This window comes from Saccoglossus kowalevskii, chromosome 2, assembly GCF_978046115.1.
Source record: "Saccoglossus kowalevskii chromosome 2, keSacKowa6.1, whole genome shotgun sequence".
Taxonomy (NCBI): Eukaryota; Metazoa; Hemichordata; class Enteropneusta; family Harrimaniidae; genus Saccoglossus; species Saccoglossus kowalevskii.
In genome coordinates this window covers 4,060,356-4,076,260 of record NC_140642.1, presented here as the reverse complement: position 1 = coordinate 4,076,260, position 15,905 = coordinate 4,060,356, and the positions used below count along the sequence as shown (strand labels likewise).

General features: G+C 34.1%; 1 protein-coding gene across 2 annotated transcripts in view; it reads left to right on the top strand.

Moving 5' to 3' along the window:
• LOC100373911 (kinesin-like protein KIF28) overlaps positions 1-15,905 on the top strand; it is a 43,280-nt gene that overhangs the window by 8,592 nt on the left and 18,783 nt on the right. Inside the window, exons 2-11 of one of the 2 annotated variants that reach the window (XM_078007361.2) lie at positions 1,896-2,075; positions 2,358-2,600; positions 6,827-6,922; positions 7,824-7,958; positions 8,559-8,722; positions 8,812-8,923; positions 9,361-9,565; positions 12,761-12,811; positions 13,472-13,593; positions 15,213-15,370. In XM_078007361.2, the coding sequence (XP_077863487.1) occupies positions 1,896-2,075; positions 2,358-2,600; positions 6,827-6,922; positions 7,824-7,958; positions 8,559-8,722; positions 8,812-8,923; positions 9,361-9,565; positions 12,761-12,811; positions 13,472-13,593; positions 15,213-15,370 (1,466 nt within the window). The remainder of the gene's footprint in view (positions 1-1,895; positions 2,076-2,357; positions 2,601-6,826; positions 6,923-7,823; positions 7,959-8,558; positions 8,723-8,811; positions 8,924-9,360; positions 9,566-12,760; positions 12,812-13,471; positions 13,594-15,212; positions 15,371-15,905) is intronic. The other variant, XM_085507973.1, reaches the window with a different exon arrangement.

Here is a 15,905-nt window from a genome sequence, read left to right as displayed (position 1 = left end):
TTCAGGACAGTACTTTTCAAAACGCGTTGCTTGAATAAAACTGACCAGACACATTCAATTTACCAGACTATTGATCAACTAGGAAAAGTGAAAAAAAAACTTCTTATCACCAGCATAAATGCGTAATTATTTTTTTTACAAAAAAAGTAATTTTTCACTTTTGATTAAGTAACGCATCGTAGAATGCAGATACGGGCATGACAAACACACCTTTGAACAGCTTGAAGTCTGGCGATTCAAAAAATATATACTTTCTTGGGTCTATTTGTAGTCATTTAGTCACAATTAGAAGATGAAAACAAGTATGCAAATAATAGTCCCGCTACCTTAAAAAAGTTTATCTTATCTTTGACAAATTTGAATCAGACTTGTTTGCATGACACGGCTTAATGTTAACTGTCTTTGTCAGAAATATATGTTGCCTATATATACAGTGTATAATTACTATTCACTTGTATGAATGGCAATATTACAGGGCTACATAGAGTTAATGATTGGCTCTTGCTTAATTGCTATGCCATATTTATTAACACATAATATCTCTTTCAGAATTGATTGAGAATAATATGAAATTGACTTCTGTATTTTAATAGTCTGGAATTATTTCTTTAAGTATGCAATATGTCTAGTTTAATTGTTGTCTAATATGGTCTCTGTCATTGTATAAATGAATATATGGTATAATGAGTCATTGAAAACTGTGTTTGTATTCTTTTATGACTGCAGACAGTATAGCACCCCTCCCTTCACCATGACAACAGCATAAGCATATATATTTATACCCACCCTGTTACCATGACAACGACTTAACCATGGACTATTATTTACCTCCGTAAGCCCACTTTAGCCTCCCTTCTTTATGGCTACTCACAGTGCTGAGTTTATGAGATAATTGCACTTGTCTTGGTTTGTTGAAAACTTTGCTCAGATTCATAAACTACAACACCATAATCATTTGACATTCTACAATATCTCTTTCTGATCTATAACACACATATAAGATACAAATTTGAAATGCTAAGTTTCTTAAATGATAGATGTAGGAAATTAAAGTTCTAATTACTGAACCGTAACTGAATAGAGTTTTTATAAGTGGCAACAGGTGGTATACATGCTTGAAACCACTTGAATTGTGCCTTGATAAGCGGTCCACTTTTAATAGAGGATTCGAGCACAACACTGGGGTCACAACAAATGCCTTTTTACTACCCTTTGTATGAGAAAAAAAACATCGACAAACAAAATTTGCATTAGTTTTTCATATTTAGTTTCAAAAACTTAAGATCAATACCTGTAGTCAATGTGAAACTACTTTTATCTGGTCTAAAATCAACAAGAAATCTTAGAAATCTACCAAAATCATTGCATGAAAATTTATGAATTATAGTACCCCCGGTATACATTGCTCAAAAGCTACCGGTAGTAATATTGTACATTAATCTTATCTAACCCTGCTAGGATCGATTGCAGTATACTGTAATAGGATAAAGTCCAAGTTGTGGCTTATAAAAAATTTGTTTTGGTCAAAGCATGACCAAGAGCCATAAGAGCATGACTCTCATTATGACTTGTCTTTGCATCAACTGTGAACAAAATCATTTCATGTACATTCAAGAAATGACAGTGGTCTGACAGAACATGGCGTGGACTAAATAGATATTGTTTTATACAATAAATCAATTTTTCATCAAACTGCTGTTTTCACAGAAACAATTTTTCAATCATATAGAACACAGGTGGAATTTTTACTGATCTGTAGTTAGAAATGTAATTTTTTATATCTTCAAATACATCGGTATATGTTGGTATTTGTATATTCTATGGCATTCCACCATTTATGTAATGTCTGTGATGTGTTGTGTATTATAATAACTTTTTATCTTTGATTTCTACAGAGAGAAAAGAATGCCAATTCTAAATGTGTTATATCTATGTCAGGAAACGCAACTACTATAACAAACCCTGATAATGGTAAAACACATACATTTGCCTTTGATTACTCATACTGGTCACATGACTGCTTTAAAGAGGAAAATGGTGTCTTTGTTTCCACGGATACAAAATATGCAGATCAGGTAATCAATTCTAATATTCTTTTTGTACAAGAACAAAATTCCATATTACCTGTAAAGAATTTTTGTGCCTTTTATCTGGTATTTTTTCGAACCAAAAGCAGCATTTTGGTGTGTTTTTGTAATCTATTTTCATATTTAGAAATCATTTCAGTGAAAAAATAAATGTTGATCATTAAGAGTATTATCAAGTAGATTTAATTTTGTCATCATCAAGTGGCTACACATATTGTGTCATTCTTATTTTGCAAATATATAAACAAGCAACAATAAATGTTTTTACAGAACATAGTATTCAACAGTCTTGGAAAGGGTGTGCTTGATAATGCTTGGCAAGGTTACAATGCTGCGTTGTTTGCCTATGGACAGACTGGTTCTGGTAAAAGCTATTCTATGATAGGCTATGGACCAAACCGAGGAATTGTTCCCATAACATGTGATGAACTCTTCAAAGTAATAGATCAAAATACAGATAAAAACAAACAATTACAGGTTTCCTATAGTATGCTGGAAATCTATAATGAACAGGTAAGTTTACAGTTATTGATAATAATAATTTATTGCATTAAAAGGAGAGTTATCATACTATTGTTTATTGATTTACATACAAAAAACTGTGTCCATTAAAAAAAAAAACGGCATTCTCAACTGCCAGTTAACTCCAGTTGGTGACGTAATGAAGGTAATTCACCAATTCAACTTTAGTGTATTTAAATTTTTCAATCGTGGTGCTCCTTAAATACTAATTTCCAATCCTGTAACTTCATGTGCTTAGAACAATGAAGCAAGAAATGATTAAATTGTCAGTAGCTTGGGATTATTTGATGTAAATTGTAGTCAAATAATTATTTCACGAAAGAGCTTTTGAAAATGATAAGAGTACATAGCACTGTGTATACTGTGGGCAACCAAGCCTTTGTAAGGAGCATTGACTTTTGTTAGGTTGGTGTTTTTAGGTACATGTATAGAGAAATGTCTTTTATTTTACCTTGATCACTTAATACTTTAATAACTCACCATTAAACAGTTTGAGATGTGTAGACTATAGCGATCAAGCCCAACAATGACTTATTTATAACAGATTATACATTTTATGGCATTGATTTGTGGAATGTCTTTCATGTTTTCACAGGTTGAATGATTTTATTGCCTATTGTCAGTGGTTCTTTTACTAATAAATCCCCTCAGACACCTTTTTATATGCAAAAAAAAGCTGTTACAACCCATGAGTGTACATGCAAAAAAAGCTGTTACAACCCATGAGTGTACCTGCAAAAATAGCTGTTACAACCCATGAGTGTACCTGCAAAAAAAGCTGTTACAACCCATGAGTGTACCTGCAAAAATAGCTTTTATAACCCATGAGTGTACATGCAAAAATAGCTTTTACAACCCATGAGTGTGCCTGGAAAAAAGGCTGTTACAACCCATGAGTATACCTGCAAAAAGGCTGTTACAACCCATCAGTGTACCGGTACCTGCAAAAAAGTTGTTACAACCCATGAGTGTACCTGCAAAAATAGCTTTTACAACTCATGAGTGTACCTGCAAAAAAAGCTGTTACAACCCATGACTGTACCTGCAAAAATAGCTGCTAAAACCCATGACTGTACCTGCAAAAATAGCTTTTACAACCCATGAGTATACCTGCAAAAAGGCTGTTACAACCCATGAGTGTACATGCAAAAAAAGCTGTTACAACCCATGAGTATACCTGCAAAAAGGCTGTTACAACCCATGAGTGTACATGCAAAAAAAGCTGTTACAACCCATGAGTGTACCTGCAAAAAAAGCTGTTACAACCCATGAGTGTACCTGCAAAAAAAAGCTGTTACAACCCATGAGTGTACCTGCAAAAATAGCTTTTATAACCCATGTCTGTACCTGCAAAAAAAGCTGTTATAACCCATGACTGTACCTGCAAAAATAGTTTTTACAACCCATGAGTGTACCTGCAAAAAAAAAGCTGTTACAACCCATGACTGTACCTGCAAAAAAACTGTTAAAACCCATGACTGTACCTGCAAAAATAGCTTTTATAACCCATGAGTATACCTGCAAAAAGGCTGTTACAACCCATGAGTGTACATGCAAAAAAAGCTGTTACAACCCATGAGTGTACCTGCAAAAAAAGCTGTTACAACCCATGACTGTACCTGCAAAAATAGTTTTTACAACCCATGAGTGTACCTGCAAAAAAAAGCTGTTACAACCCATGAGTGTACCTGCAAAAAAAAGCTGTTACAACCCATGACTGTACCTACAAAAATAGCTTTTACAACCCATGTCTGTACCTGCAAAAAAAGCTGTTATAACCCATGACTGTACCTGCAAAAATAGTTTTTACAACCCATGAGTGTACCTGCAAAAAAAAAGCTGTTACAACCCATGACTGTACCTGCAAAAATAGCTTTTACAACCCATGAGTGTACCTGCAAAAATAGCTTTTACAACCCATGAGTGTACCTGCAAAAATAGCTTTTACAACCCATGAGTGTACCTGCAAAAAAGCTGTTACAACCCATGAGGGTACCTGCAAAAAAAGCTGTTACAACCCATGACTGTACCTGCAAAAATAGCTTTTACAACCCATGAGTGTACCTGCAAAAAAAGCTGTTAAAACCCATGACTGTACCTGCAAAAAAAGCTGTTACAACCCATGAGTGTACCTGCAAAAAAAAAGCTGTTACAACCCATGACTGTACTTGCAAAAATAGCTTTTACAACCCATGACTGTACCTGCAAAAATAGCTTTTACAACCCATGAGTGTACCTGCAAAAAAAACTGTTAAAACCCATGACTGTACCTGCAAAAATAGCTTTTATAACCCATGAGTGTACCTGCAAAAAAAGCTGTTACAACCCATGAGTGTACCTGCAAAAAAAGCTGTTACAACCCATGAGTGTACCTGCAAAAAAAAGCTGTTACAACCCATGACTGTACCTGCAAAAATAGCTTTTACAACCCATGAGTGTACCTGCAAAAAAAGCTGTTAAAACCCATGACTGTACCTGCAAAAATAGCTTTTATAACCCATGAGTGTACCTGCAAAAAAAGCTTTTACAACCCATGAGTGTACCTGCAAAAATAGCTGTTATAACCCATGACTGTACCTACAAAAATAGCTTTTACAACCCATGAGTGTACCTGCAAAAATAGCTTTTACAACCCATGAGTGTACCTGCAAAAAAAGCTGTTACAACCCATGAGTGTACCTGCAAAAAAAGCTGTTAAAACCCATGACTGTACCTGCAAAAATAGCTTTTACAACCCATGACTGTACCTGCAAAAAAAGCTGTTACAACCCATGAGTGTACCTGCAAAAATAGCTTTTACAACCCATGAGTGTACATGCAAAAATAGCTTTTACAACCCATGAGTGTACCTGCAAAAATAGCTTTTACAACCCATGAGTGTACCTGCAAAAAAAGCTGTTACAACCCATGAGTGTACCTGCAAAAATAGCTTTTACAACCCATGAGTGTACCTGCAAAAAAGCTGTTACAACCCATGAGTGTACCTGCAAAAATAGCTGTTAAAACCCATGACTGTACCTGCAAAAATAGCTTTTACAACCCATGAGTGTACCTGCAAAAAAAGCTGTTACGACCCATGACTGTACCTGCAAAAAAGCTGTTACAACCCATGAGTGTACCTGCAAAAAAAGCTTTTACAACCCATGAGTGTACCTGCAAAAAAAGCTGTTACAACCCATGAGTGTACCTGCAAAAATAGCTTTTACAACCCATGAGTGTACCTGCAAAAAAGCTGTTACAACCCATGAGTGTACCTGCAAAAATAGCTGTTAAAACCCATGACTGTACCTGCAAAAATAGCTTTTACAACCCATGAGTGTACCTGCAAAAAAAGCTGTTACAACCCATGAGTGTACCTGCAAAAATAACTTTTACAATCCATGAGTGTGCCTGGAAAAAAGGCTGTTACAACCCATGAGTGTACCTGCAAAAAAGCTGTTACAACCCATGAGTGTACCTGCAAAAATAACTTTTACAACCCATGAGTGTACCTGCAAAAAAGTTGTTACAACCCATGACTGTACCTGCAAAAATAGCTTTTACAACCCATGAGTGTACCTGCAAAAAAAGCTGTTACAACCCATGAGTGTACCTGCAAAAAGGCTGTTACAACCCATGATTGTACCTGCAAAAAGGCTGTTACAACCATGACTACCTGCAAAAAAAGCTGTTACAACCCATGAGTGTACCTGCAAAAAAAAGCTGTAACAACCCATGAGTGTACCTGCAAAAAGGCTGTTACAACCCATGATTGTACCTGCAAAAAGGCTGTTACAACCATGACTGTACCTGCAAAAAAAGCTGTTACAACCCATGAGTGTACCTGCAAAAAAAGCTGTTACAACCCATGAGTGTACCTGCAAAAATAACTTTTACAACCCATGAGTGTGCCTGGAAAAAAGCTGTTACTGTTTACTTATTTAGATGGACCTAGTCACTGATATGCAACAATAGAGTGAATTTGACTGTTTAATTAAAACATAGCCTTTGTTGGCTTTTGATTGACTGGCAGATGCATGCATTCAATCAAGTTGAGCAATGGCATATTAGAGAAATGTAAACATTTTTCAAACCTAAATTTTGAAAGCGTGTATATTTTGGAGTGATATAAAAATGACAGAAAATATACAACATTAGCAATAGTGGCTGTCCCAGGGCTGTTATTAATGGCTTCAGAGAATTAGACTTGCAATAATGCAATAAATGTAACTTTTCAGGTACGAGATTTACTGACTAAACCATCTCATGGTCAACGTGGCGGGTTAAAAATCAGGCAGCATCCACAGTCTGGATTCTTCGTGGAGGGTCTCAAGGTGAGTATTCTGCAACCATTCATGCCCCGAAAATATTTTTATGGCTTGGAATACATGTAATCACTTGATGTGAATTAATAATTATGAAATTTTAATTTAGACCGTTCATTCATATCCAGCCATTTCCAACCATATCTCATGCATACTTGCTGTGATACAGTTGTAACTTTACACGTACATCAGACATATACACATGCATTTGTTTCACGATCCAATTCAAGATGGCTGAATGGCACCCATTTAATGCCAAAAATGCATCAAAATCACACATTTTCACTATTCTGGAACTGGATATCAGACTTGTGTATATACATTTAACACAATGGGATCTTGATGCACATTATTTTATTTTTCCCAATTGAGTTCAAAATGGTTGATTAGTGGCCATTTTCTTTCAGAGAAGGTAGTTCTGGATCCATATATCCGACATGCCTGGACCGATGAAGTTCATACACATACAGACGTTATAGGCAGAATGCCTTTGTGTCATGATCCGATTCATTTTAAGACCAATAATGCATCAAAATCACATATTTTCACCATTCTGAAACCGATCGCAATCGGAATCTGTTCGAATTTGTCTAACTACATTTGACATAATGGGACCTTGATGCATATTTATTGCACATGCATTTTTATCACCATCAAATCCAAAATGGCTGACTGGTCTTCATCTTGTTTAAACAAATGTGCCATACAAGCCTGGACCAATCAAGCTCAACTTTACACATGCTTTACACAACAAGCCATGTATATTTCTCACATCTATGATATAAACATTGACAATGATTTGTTTTAATATGCAATATTTCTAATATTCTATATCATTTATTTATTAATTAATCATTTTCTTGATTCATTAATGGATTGATTAATTCATTGATTGATTTACTTAATGTAGTCAGTGCCTGTGAGATGTTACAAGGAAATTGAAAGACTGATGGATGATGGAACAGTAAACCGTACAACAGCTTCTACCAATATGAATGCAACCAGTAGTCGATCACATATGGTTATAACCATCAAATTTAAACAGGTACACATGACACTTAGTGATTCAAGTGTCTTGCTCTTTGTTCTTTCAGCTAAGTTGTGTATTTAAAGCAAATTTTGTCACTTGAAGCGATCCAGCAGTGTAGGATTACATTTAGCTAATTAGTTGCCATAAATGTACTGTAATGGGCTGAGTATATTTGGTTGAATCACTAAAAAATGTAATGTGCAACCAAAATCCAGTTTGTAGAATCATTGTGCAAGCCAAATCAGAGAAAGAGACATGCGATTTTAGACGAATTGACCTTCAATTAACAAATTCACACAAAATAACATAACCTGTGGTATTACCTATGAGTATAGCATTTATCAGCTTGAACATGAACAAAAACAAAATGGCCACCAGTCAGCCATATTGGAGAAAATATTATGAGCACCTGTAACTTAATATGCATCATCATGATACATAGTCTGAATGAAATCACCCAGAAAATTGATATGCATATGGAAATTTTCATACAATGTTTGTATGTTGCTCAAAGCATGAATGCAATAACTTATCCAAATAAGGAAGACATTTGTGGCTAAATTCTTTTGTTTCCACTGCCAGATACAATATTATCTTGTATTTTGATGTTTTCAGGTATTTCTGAATGAGTTTGGAGAGAGTACTACAAAAAGTAGTGAAATAAGTTTGGTAGATCTGGCAGGAAGTGAAAGAGCCGACTCTACAGGTGCTACAGGTGATAGATTGAAAGAAGGGTCCGCCATTAATCAAAGCTTATCAACGCTAGGAAATGTCATTAGGTAACTATCCCAGAATGCATTGCGAGTTTATTTTATTTGTTTATTTGTTTGTTGTACTTTTGCATTAATGAACATACTTTATTTTTTAGTGCTCTAGCAGATAAAGCTATGGGAAAGAAAAAAGTGTTAGTTCCTTACAGAGATTCTGTGCTGACCAAATTATTACAAGGAGCATTGGGTGGTAATAGTCGAACCATTATGGTATGTTTCATTATAGTTATGTAGTTATCAGATTTTTCATTTCATGCCAATATCATTAATTCTTTTTGTCATTTCTAGTAAAAAATTATATTTTTGACTTTTTGAAAACACCTAGCCTGATTGCTTTGATGTGCTATATGGGTGGTTCTCTATCAGATTTTTCATTTTATGCCAATATCATTAATTTGACTTCTTGAAAACACCTAGCCTGATTGCTTGATATTTGAAGTGTACATAATTTTTGTAAACAATTTGTTTGTTAAGTTTGTTTATCATGTTCTTAACAGCCAGAATCAAACTACTGTTTTGTTTTATTGGTTTGCATTACTTGACTTAGCTATTTAGACCGTCAGGTCGCTGTTCAAATAGAATGAAAACAGATATGACAGATACACAAAGTGGATAGCAATGAATTTGAACTACTTTGGATATTTCAGATAGCTGCTTTGAGTCCAGCTGGCATCAATTATGAGGAAACTTTGTCCACTTTACGATATGCTGACCGAGCTAAAAAGATCCAAAACAAAGCTAAAATTAATGAGAGTCCAACTGACAGACTCATCCGAGAACTGAAAGAAGAAAATGCCAAATTACAAGCTATGTTATCAAAATCTGGTGGTCTGGGAAGTAGAGATGGAGCAGGTAAAGTTCATTTTGTTTGTAATGCACAAATTGTGTTTATTCTCTACATTTAGCATTGTTTATATGTGATCTGATCACATGATAGGATGTAATTCTAGTACATCTACTGAACATTCATAATGTACCATTAGTTGGTCCTGAATATGCATAATGTAATCATTAAGACTGAATGGGCATAATGTAATCATTTGGCCCTGAACATGCATAATGTGACCATTAGACCTCAACATGCAGCTTAGCTTTCAGAATGGATTGGCCCTAAACATGCATAATGTAACAATTGGACCTCAACATGCAGCTTAGCTTTCGAAATGGATTGTAATGTGCCATTGCAGGTTTAATGAAAATTAAGTGCCAAAGAATATAAAATTAAGAATTACATAACATCATAAAACACTTCCAATGATGTAGAAATCAGCTGGTACCCAAAAAAGACCAGCTTGAAGTGAAAAAAAATGTGTCCATGTAGGTTGCACCCAATACTTGTTAGTGTGTAAATGGGTCTCTTTGTCTGTGACCCAGAATGCTTTGTTCATCCACAATATTGAAAACTTGTGTAATAAAGCATGGTATACAAGTTTAAATCTGCCTCAATATATCAGAGGATTGTGGTTTGTTCACATTGTTATATAATTCATTCTGTGCACTTGCGGAGGCCGACTCTTAAAGCTGTCAGTAGCTGCAAAGCTCACAAAGCTTTATAGTGTCCACAGTGAGAGCAGATTATTGCTATAGTCCTCATCTATTTAGGGCCCTTTTTTCTGTCAATGAGATTGATATTACCGTATTTGCTCTATAGCCTTGGTTTCAAATAATGTCACTTAGCGTTGCATCATGCAATTAATTATTCATGGAAACATTTAATTCAGACAAATAAACAAAAACAAAAATAGTGATAGGCATATTGAAGATAAGATAAGATAATTCTTTATTACAACTATATTGAAAGAAATTCAATTTAGGTGAATACAAATGTAATAAAGGTATGACAAACTATTCCAAAAAACTAAAACTATACTTATCATAAAGATACAGTAAAAAAATGTTACTGGTACAGTCAAACCTGTGTTAACGACCACCTGTGCAGAGCGGCCACCTGCTCATAGCGACCACCTTAGTACAGTCCCTTCGCAGTTTACATGTTAAAGACACTGGATATAGCGACCACCTGTCCAACGCGACCAGCGACCACCCTATTGTAGACCTATTCACACTTTAACCTTTGTATAACGACCACCAACATTTCCATCAGACAGTCTCGGCAAAAAGACAATAGCTACTTGCGAATCGCTAACAGGAAAGTGGTCATATGTTACGTTCAGATTACCGAGTACGCAATCTTTAGGGCTAATAGACAGGGGTGACCATCGCAACTTGGTTTGTGAAGTTGCGAAAAAGTAAAAAAAAAAGTTGAATATCATCTGAATGTAACGTCTGGAGACTGGAAAGATTTTAACAACAAATTAAAACAGTTTCATTCAAAGTTTGAAATGAAAAACTAGCTTGTTTCCGATCGGTACTATACTATCGATTTCCAGCCGGCCAACGGCACTTCTGTGGACTGTCTTGCACATGAAGAGCAAATTCCTCCCGCCTCGAAAACAAAGAAAAATGAACCAGTTTTATTAAATGAGAGATGTTTTATTTACCTTGTCGACATGAAATATCCAAACAAAATAATAAAACATTCGTTTATTTTGTTTTCCTCGCGGGATTGCAAAATCCGACCTATTTTGGCCGCCATACTGTTTGTTGTTGAGCGTTATAAATTATGCTAATGAAGCTAGCGCATGGGCAAAACGTATTGTTACTGAGGGGTCATCTCAGGGTTATTCTCAACAAAAGATGTTTTCTATTTTGATCCTCTTTTTTTTTTTATAAAAGGTAATATCAATAATTCGCAATCGAGAAATTTCGTTTCGTTTGGGCAGTTTTGACACGTCGATGCTTGCAACAAATAACTGTAAAATTGCGTGTACGATCATCATGTTTCATTTCCGGTTCGTTTGACTTTCTGATTCAACACCGAGAGTTGGAGCAATGGTTATGAGTTTGGTAAATTTTGGTTATTACCAATGCTTCTTCATTTTTAATGCTTGTTTGTTTGTTTTTTCAAACACGGCAACTTTTCCTGTGCATTTTGTCAGTGTACAATCGACAATACTAACGATGGGACTGATTGCCGCCTGTGATGGAATATGTGTAAGAGACTGGGGAATAAGACTGCGTGGCGAGAGTGTGAAAGACTGAGCTGAAACGCCAATGCGGCCGATCGTTGACAATCGTTCTTATGCATTAAATACACCAATGAATCCATGGGCAGAATCACTTGGTTTCAGTGAATTTACATGATATAATTTGTAGTAAAAAAGTAAAGCTGTGTAATTATCCAGATGAAAATGAGTGACTTTTATTAAAAAAGACCTATTCATTGTACAATGTGTAGGTTTGTTTTTATGTTTTGCTTATGATCTCCCTTAAAATTCCCGCCCTAATTAATATTCATGATTGAATGAATGAATAAATTAGGCCACCTCCATATAAAGACCACCTGTCTATAAAGGACAGTTTGGCTCAGTCCACTGACTGTCCTTTATAGACAGGTTTGACTGTACTAGAAAATAAAATATAATATATAAAATAAAATATTACATTTATAAGTGTTGTAGTGTTGAAATAATTTATATAGGGCATTTTTCAGGTAGTAAACATTCCTGGGATAACAAATTCAGTAATGCAGTTGAAGTTAAAAATGTCTATCGTTTGCACACGTTGTCCTCATTTGGTTAATTTCACTTACTGTACCATGTACACATAGGTTCCATTTTTAGGAAGATATTGTAGTACATGTACATAAATGTGAGCCTCTGGTCATATTTTAATAATTCAGAATATAATACATTTTTTTAATAATTTTTTGAGATGTGCATCTAATAGTGCAAATACGGTATTCATTATCTCATCATACAAGTTGAAAGGAATGGTAAAATAGATATTTAGGTTTATATACAAGTCACAATTCACTGCCTGCAGTTGGTATGATTCATGCCCAAAGCATGTATGTACTTGTTGTTTAGACAAGGGAGAATACCACATCATGGGTGATGCTACACAAATGCTCGTTTCCTTCAAAATGACAATGTTATTCAATTTTATTCATTTTTTTCTTCTATTCATTTGATTCTTTATTCCAAGTTTCTGAATATATTGAGAGGTTTTTCAAGGACAAGGATTATTCAGAAAATGGTAACTACATAGAACAGCACATGTTCCAGTTGACTGATATTTTGTATTTCATTGCACCACAAATCCATTAACTGTATAACCTTTGACCCAACAAGAACAAGAAATTTAAAAATTTGATGTTGACATTCTCAGTGATCCAATGTATAGATTACTTCTCCAGTAAAATGTTCTAATACAGTAGTTTGTCAGTATATAGAATTAAAATAGATATTTATCAGATAGCTAAACAAATGTAGTTTTCTAAATGTTTTAACATTTTTTTTGTCAGATCTTAAATATTAATGATATTAATAAAATGCCTGATTGTTCCTAACATTCTTTAGTATCTCTACTTATCTACCAGTGGAATAAATATTTATAGACGTTTGTCAGTATTTTAAAGGATGATGGTTGTCATAATGCTTTTGATATGGGTCTTGTACAATATAAATAATGCCAGTGAAATACATTATTTATGTAAAATTAAATTTGCTCGCTGTACAACGACCATCATCCTTCAACTAATATGGCAGAGACCAATGGAAATGTAACCACTTGCACTCTTTCTCTCGCTCCCAATGTACCGGTACTTATAATGTGTTTGAATCTAATACTGTATTAATCAAATAACTGTTAGGTTTCAATTAAAATGTGTTTTCTCCAATGGTTATATTTTCTTAGATCTGGAAATGTTGCTGAAGGAAAATGAGAGAAAAATGTCTGAAATAAATACAGCTTGGGAACAAAGATTGGAAGAAGCCAGAAAAGAATGGGAGAAAATCCATCCTGTTTCCGTATCTGAGGTATAGTTCATGAATAGTAATCAAGCTGCCATTTGTCATGTTTCTTTCAATATTCACTATATACCTATGCCTCATGAACCATCTGGGGCACACCCAAGTAGACTATTGTATTTATTTATTTATTTATTTACCATACTTCCTTGTTCCTTGTATCTCTAAATAGATTCTTTATTCTATTCACATCTCAGTATTGTTCCTTACTTTTTAATCTGGTCACCAAGTTCAAATTTAATCCATATTGAAAGTTTAAGTTTGAAAAATTAGTTCCTCATTTTTCAGTATGGAGTCACATGTTCATATAAAAATTAGTTCCTCATTTTTCAGTATGGAGTCACATGTTCATATAAAAATTAGTTCCTCATTTTTCAGTATGGAGTCACATGTTCATATAATATGCTTGAAAGTAAGAAGATGTGGGAACAATTCCCGATTGTTGAATTACCGACAGACATGATGTAATTCTTTTTACACATACATAACCTACCTAGCAACAGGTGAGAGTAGGACAAAAATGTAAAAAGTCAAAAGAACAATACACTTGCAACCACGAAAGAAGTCAGTGACATATTTGAAATGGTTAAAAGATAGGGAAGTGAGTGTGGGTGGGTACAAAAGGGGAGAAAGTTGGTATTTGTGTGTTTTGCTGAGTAAATATAACAGTGACAGTTTTTCAACTCCCAAAATACCACCAAAAATATAACCAAAGATAATTTACATATTCGTTTTACTTGCTTAGACAGAACAGTGATCAAATTTTCAGTGGATGAAAAATGATGGCACATTTAATTGAGAGGATTTTATATGCTTGTGAATTGGAAACATGGATAAAAGTTGTCCTACCTTCTGGTTTGTTGACCTCAGGACACGTAATATGCGCACAAACGATGAATATTCAAATGCTGATGGAGAATAACTTTTAGAATGATGGAATTTTTTATATTTATTTAAGGTAAAAAGTGGAAACTCATTAACAAAAATAAGGTTATGTGTGGGAGTTTATGTAACCAGGAATGAAGAAAAGGAAATAAAAAATATGGGGGTCACCATACTTGGTTCTGAGAAAAACTAGGTTTGAGGGTATTGTTTCCGAGTGCAAGGATAAATCCCAATATTTCAAAATTTTGATCAATGATGGTGATGTATAATGTGTTACAATGTATTTGTTCTTGTCTACAAGTATTAACAAATTTAAATTATTTTTAAAGAGTTTTTAATAGTGAAGCATATTTTTATTATGGTCTATGGAAACTTTTACTAAATTGTAATTTTTTTGAATAATATTTGATATAAAAAGGTTGACAGTGCCTTGAAATAGTCCACATACTGTTGACTTATGATAAAGCAATTAAAAGTAAACAGGTTATGGTTACTGCTATATATATATTAATGTGCTTATGTCATAATGCACAAGTAGCATTCCACTTTTATTTGCAATCTACTAAAACTTGTAATCTTCAGTCAACACTTAATTTTACTTTGTTTTATACGAGTCGCATTTTAAAACATTGCCATGCTTTCTGTCAAACATGTATTCAATAGATGTGTCTGTAAACTAAAAAGATCAAGATGCAAAATTTGAAAACAAAATTTTCACTATATTTATTTTTATTGATCAACAGAGTGATAACTTAACTAAGCAGTACCCATTCTTGCAAAATGTGAATGAAGATCTGCAGTTGTGTGGTGTAATTAAATACCCACTACCAGAAGGTCAAACAGTGATTGGAAGAGCTGGTAACACACCACAAGGAAATAAAATACAACTTAAAGGACTTGGGTAAGTAAACCCTGTAGTAATAATAATTCATAAAAACAAGATTTTTAAAATCTTTGAGGTCATGTATTCTATATTTTTGATATTAGAACATTAATTTTTATAAAATGGGTTGACATTGACAGTGACTCAAGAGTGGCTGATATAAAATTACTTTTACTATAACACTACGCAGATTAATTTGTAAAAATCCAATACTAATTATTTATTGCATAAATCAATGAATATAACTTTGATATTATATGAACATATAGCTTTGTGTATTTACTGAAGATAAGCGTTCATGCACACTATTATCGCTTGTGTTGAAATGTTTTCCTTGGCCAAATCATGTGTCTACAGTAATTGCAAAGTTCATTTTATGCAATTTATCTATGGCCATTCCACTACTGTTGTAATTTTTTAAGTTGTTTACTTCCAGTAATGAAAACTAAATTGTGACACTTTTCATGCCTACATTGAAAACATTATGTTTCGGCAATACACTAAAAATACAAATCATTGAGAAAAATGTAATTAAAACCCTGCCTGCCTACCT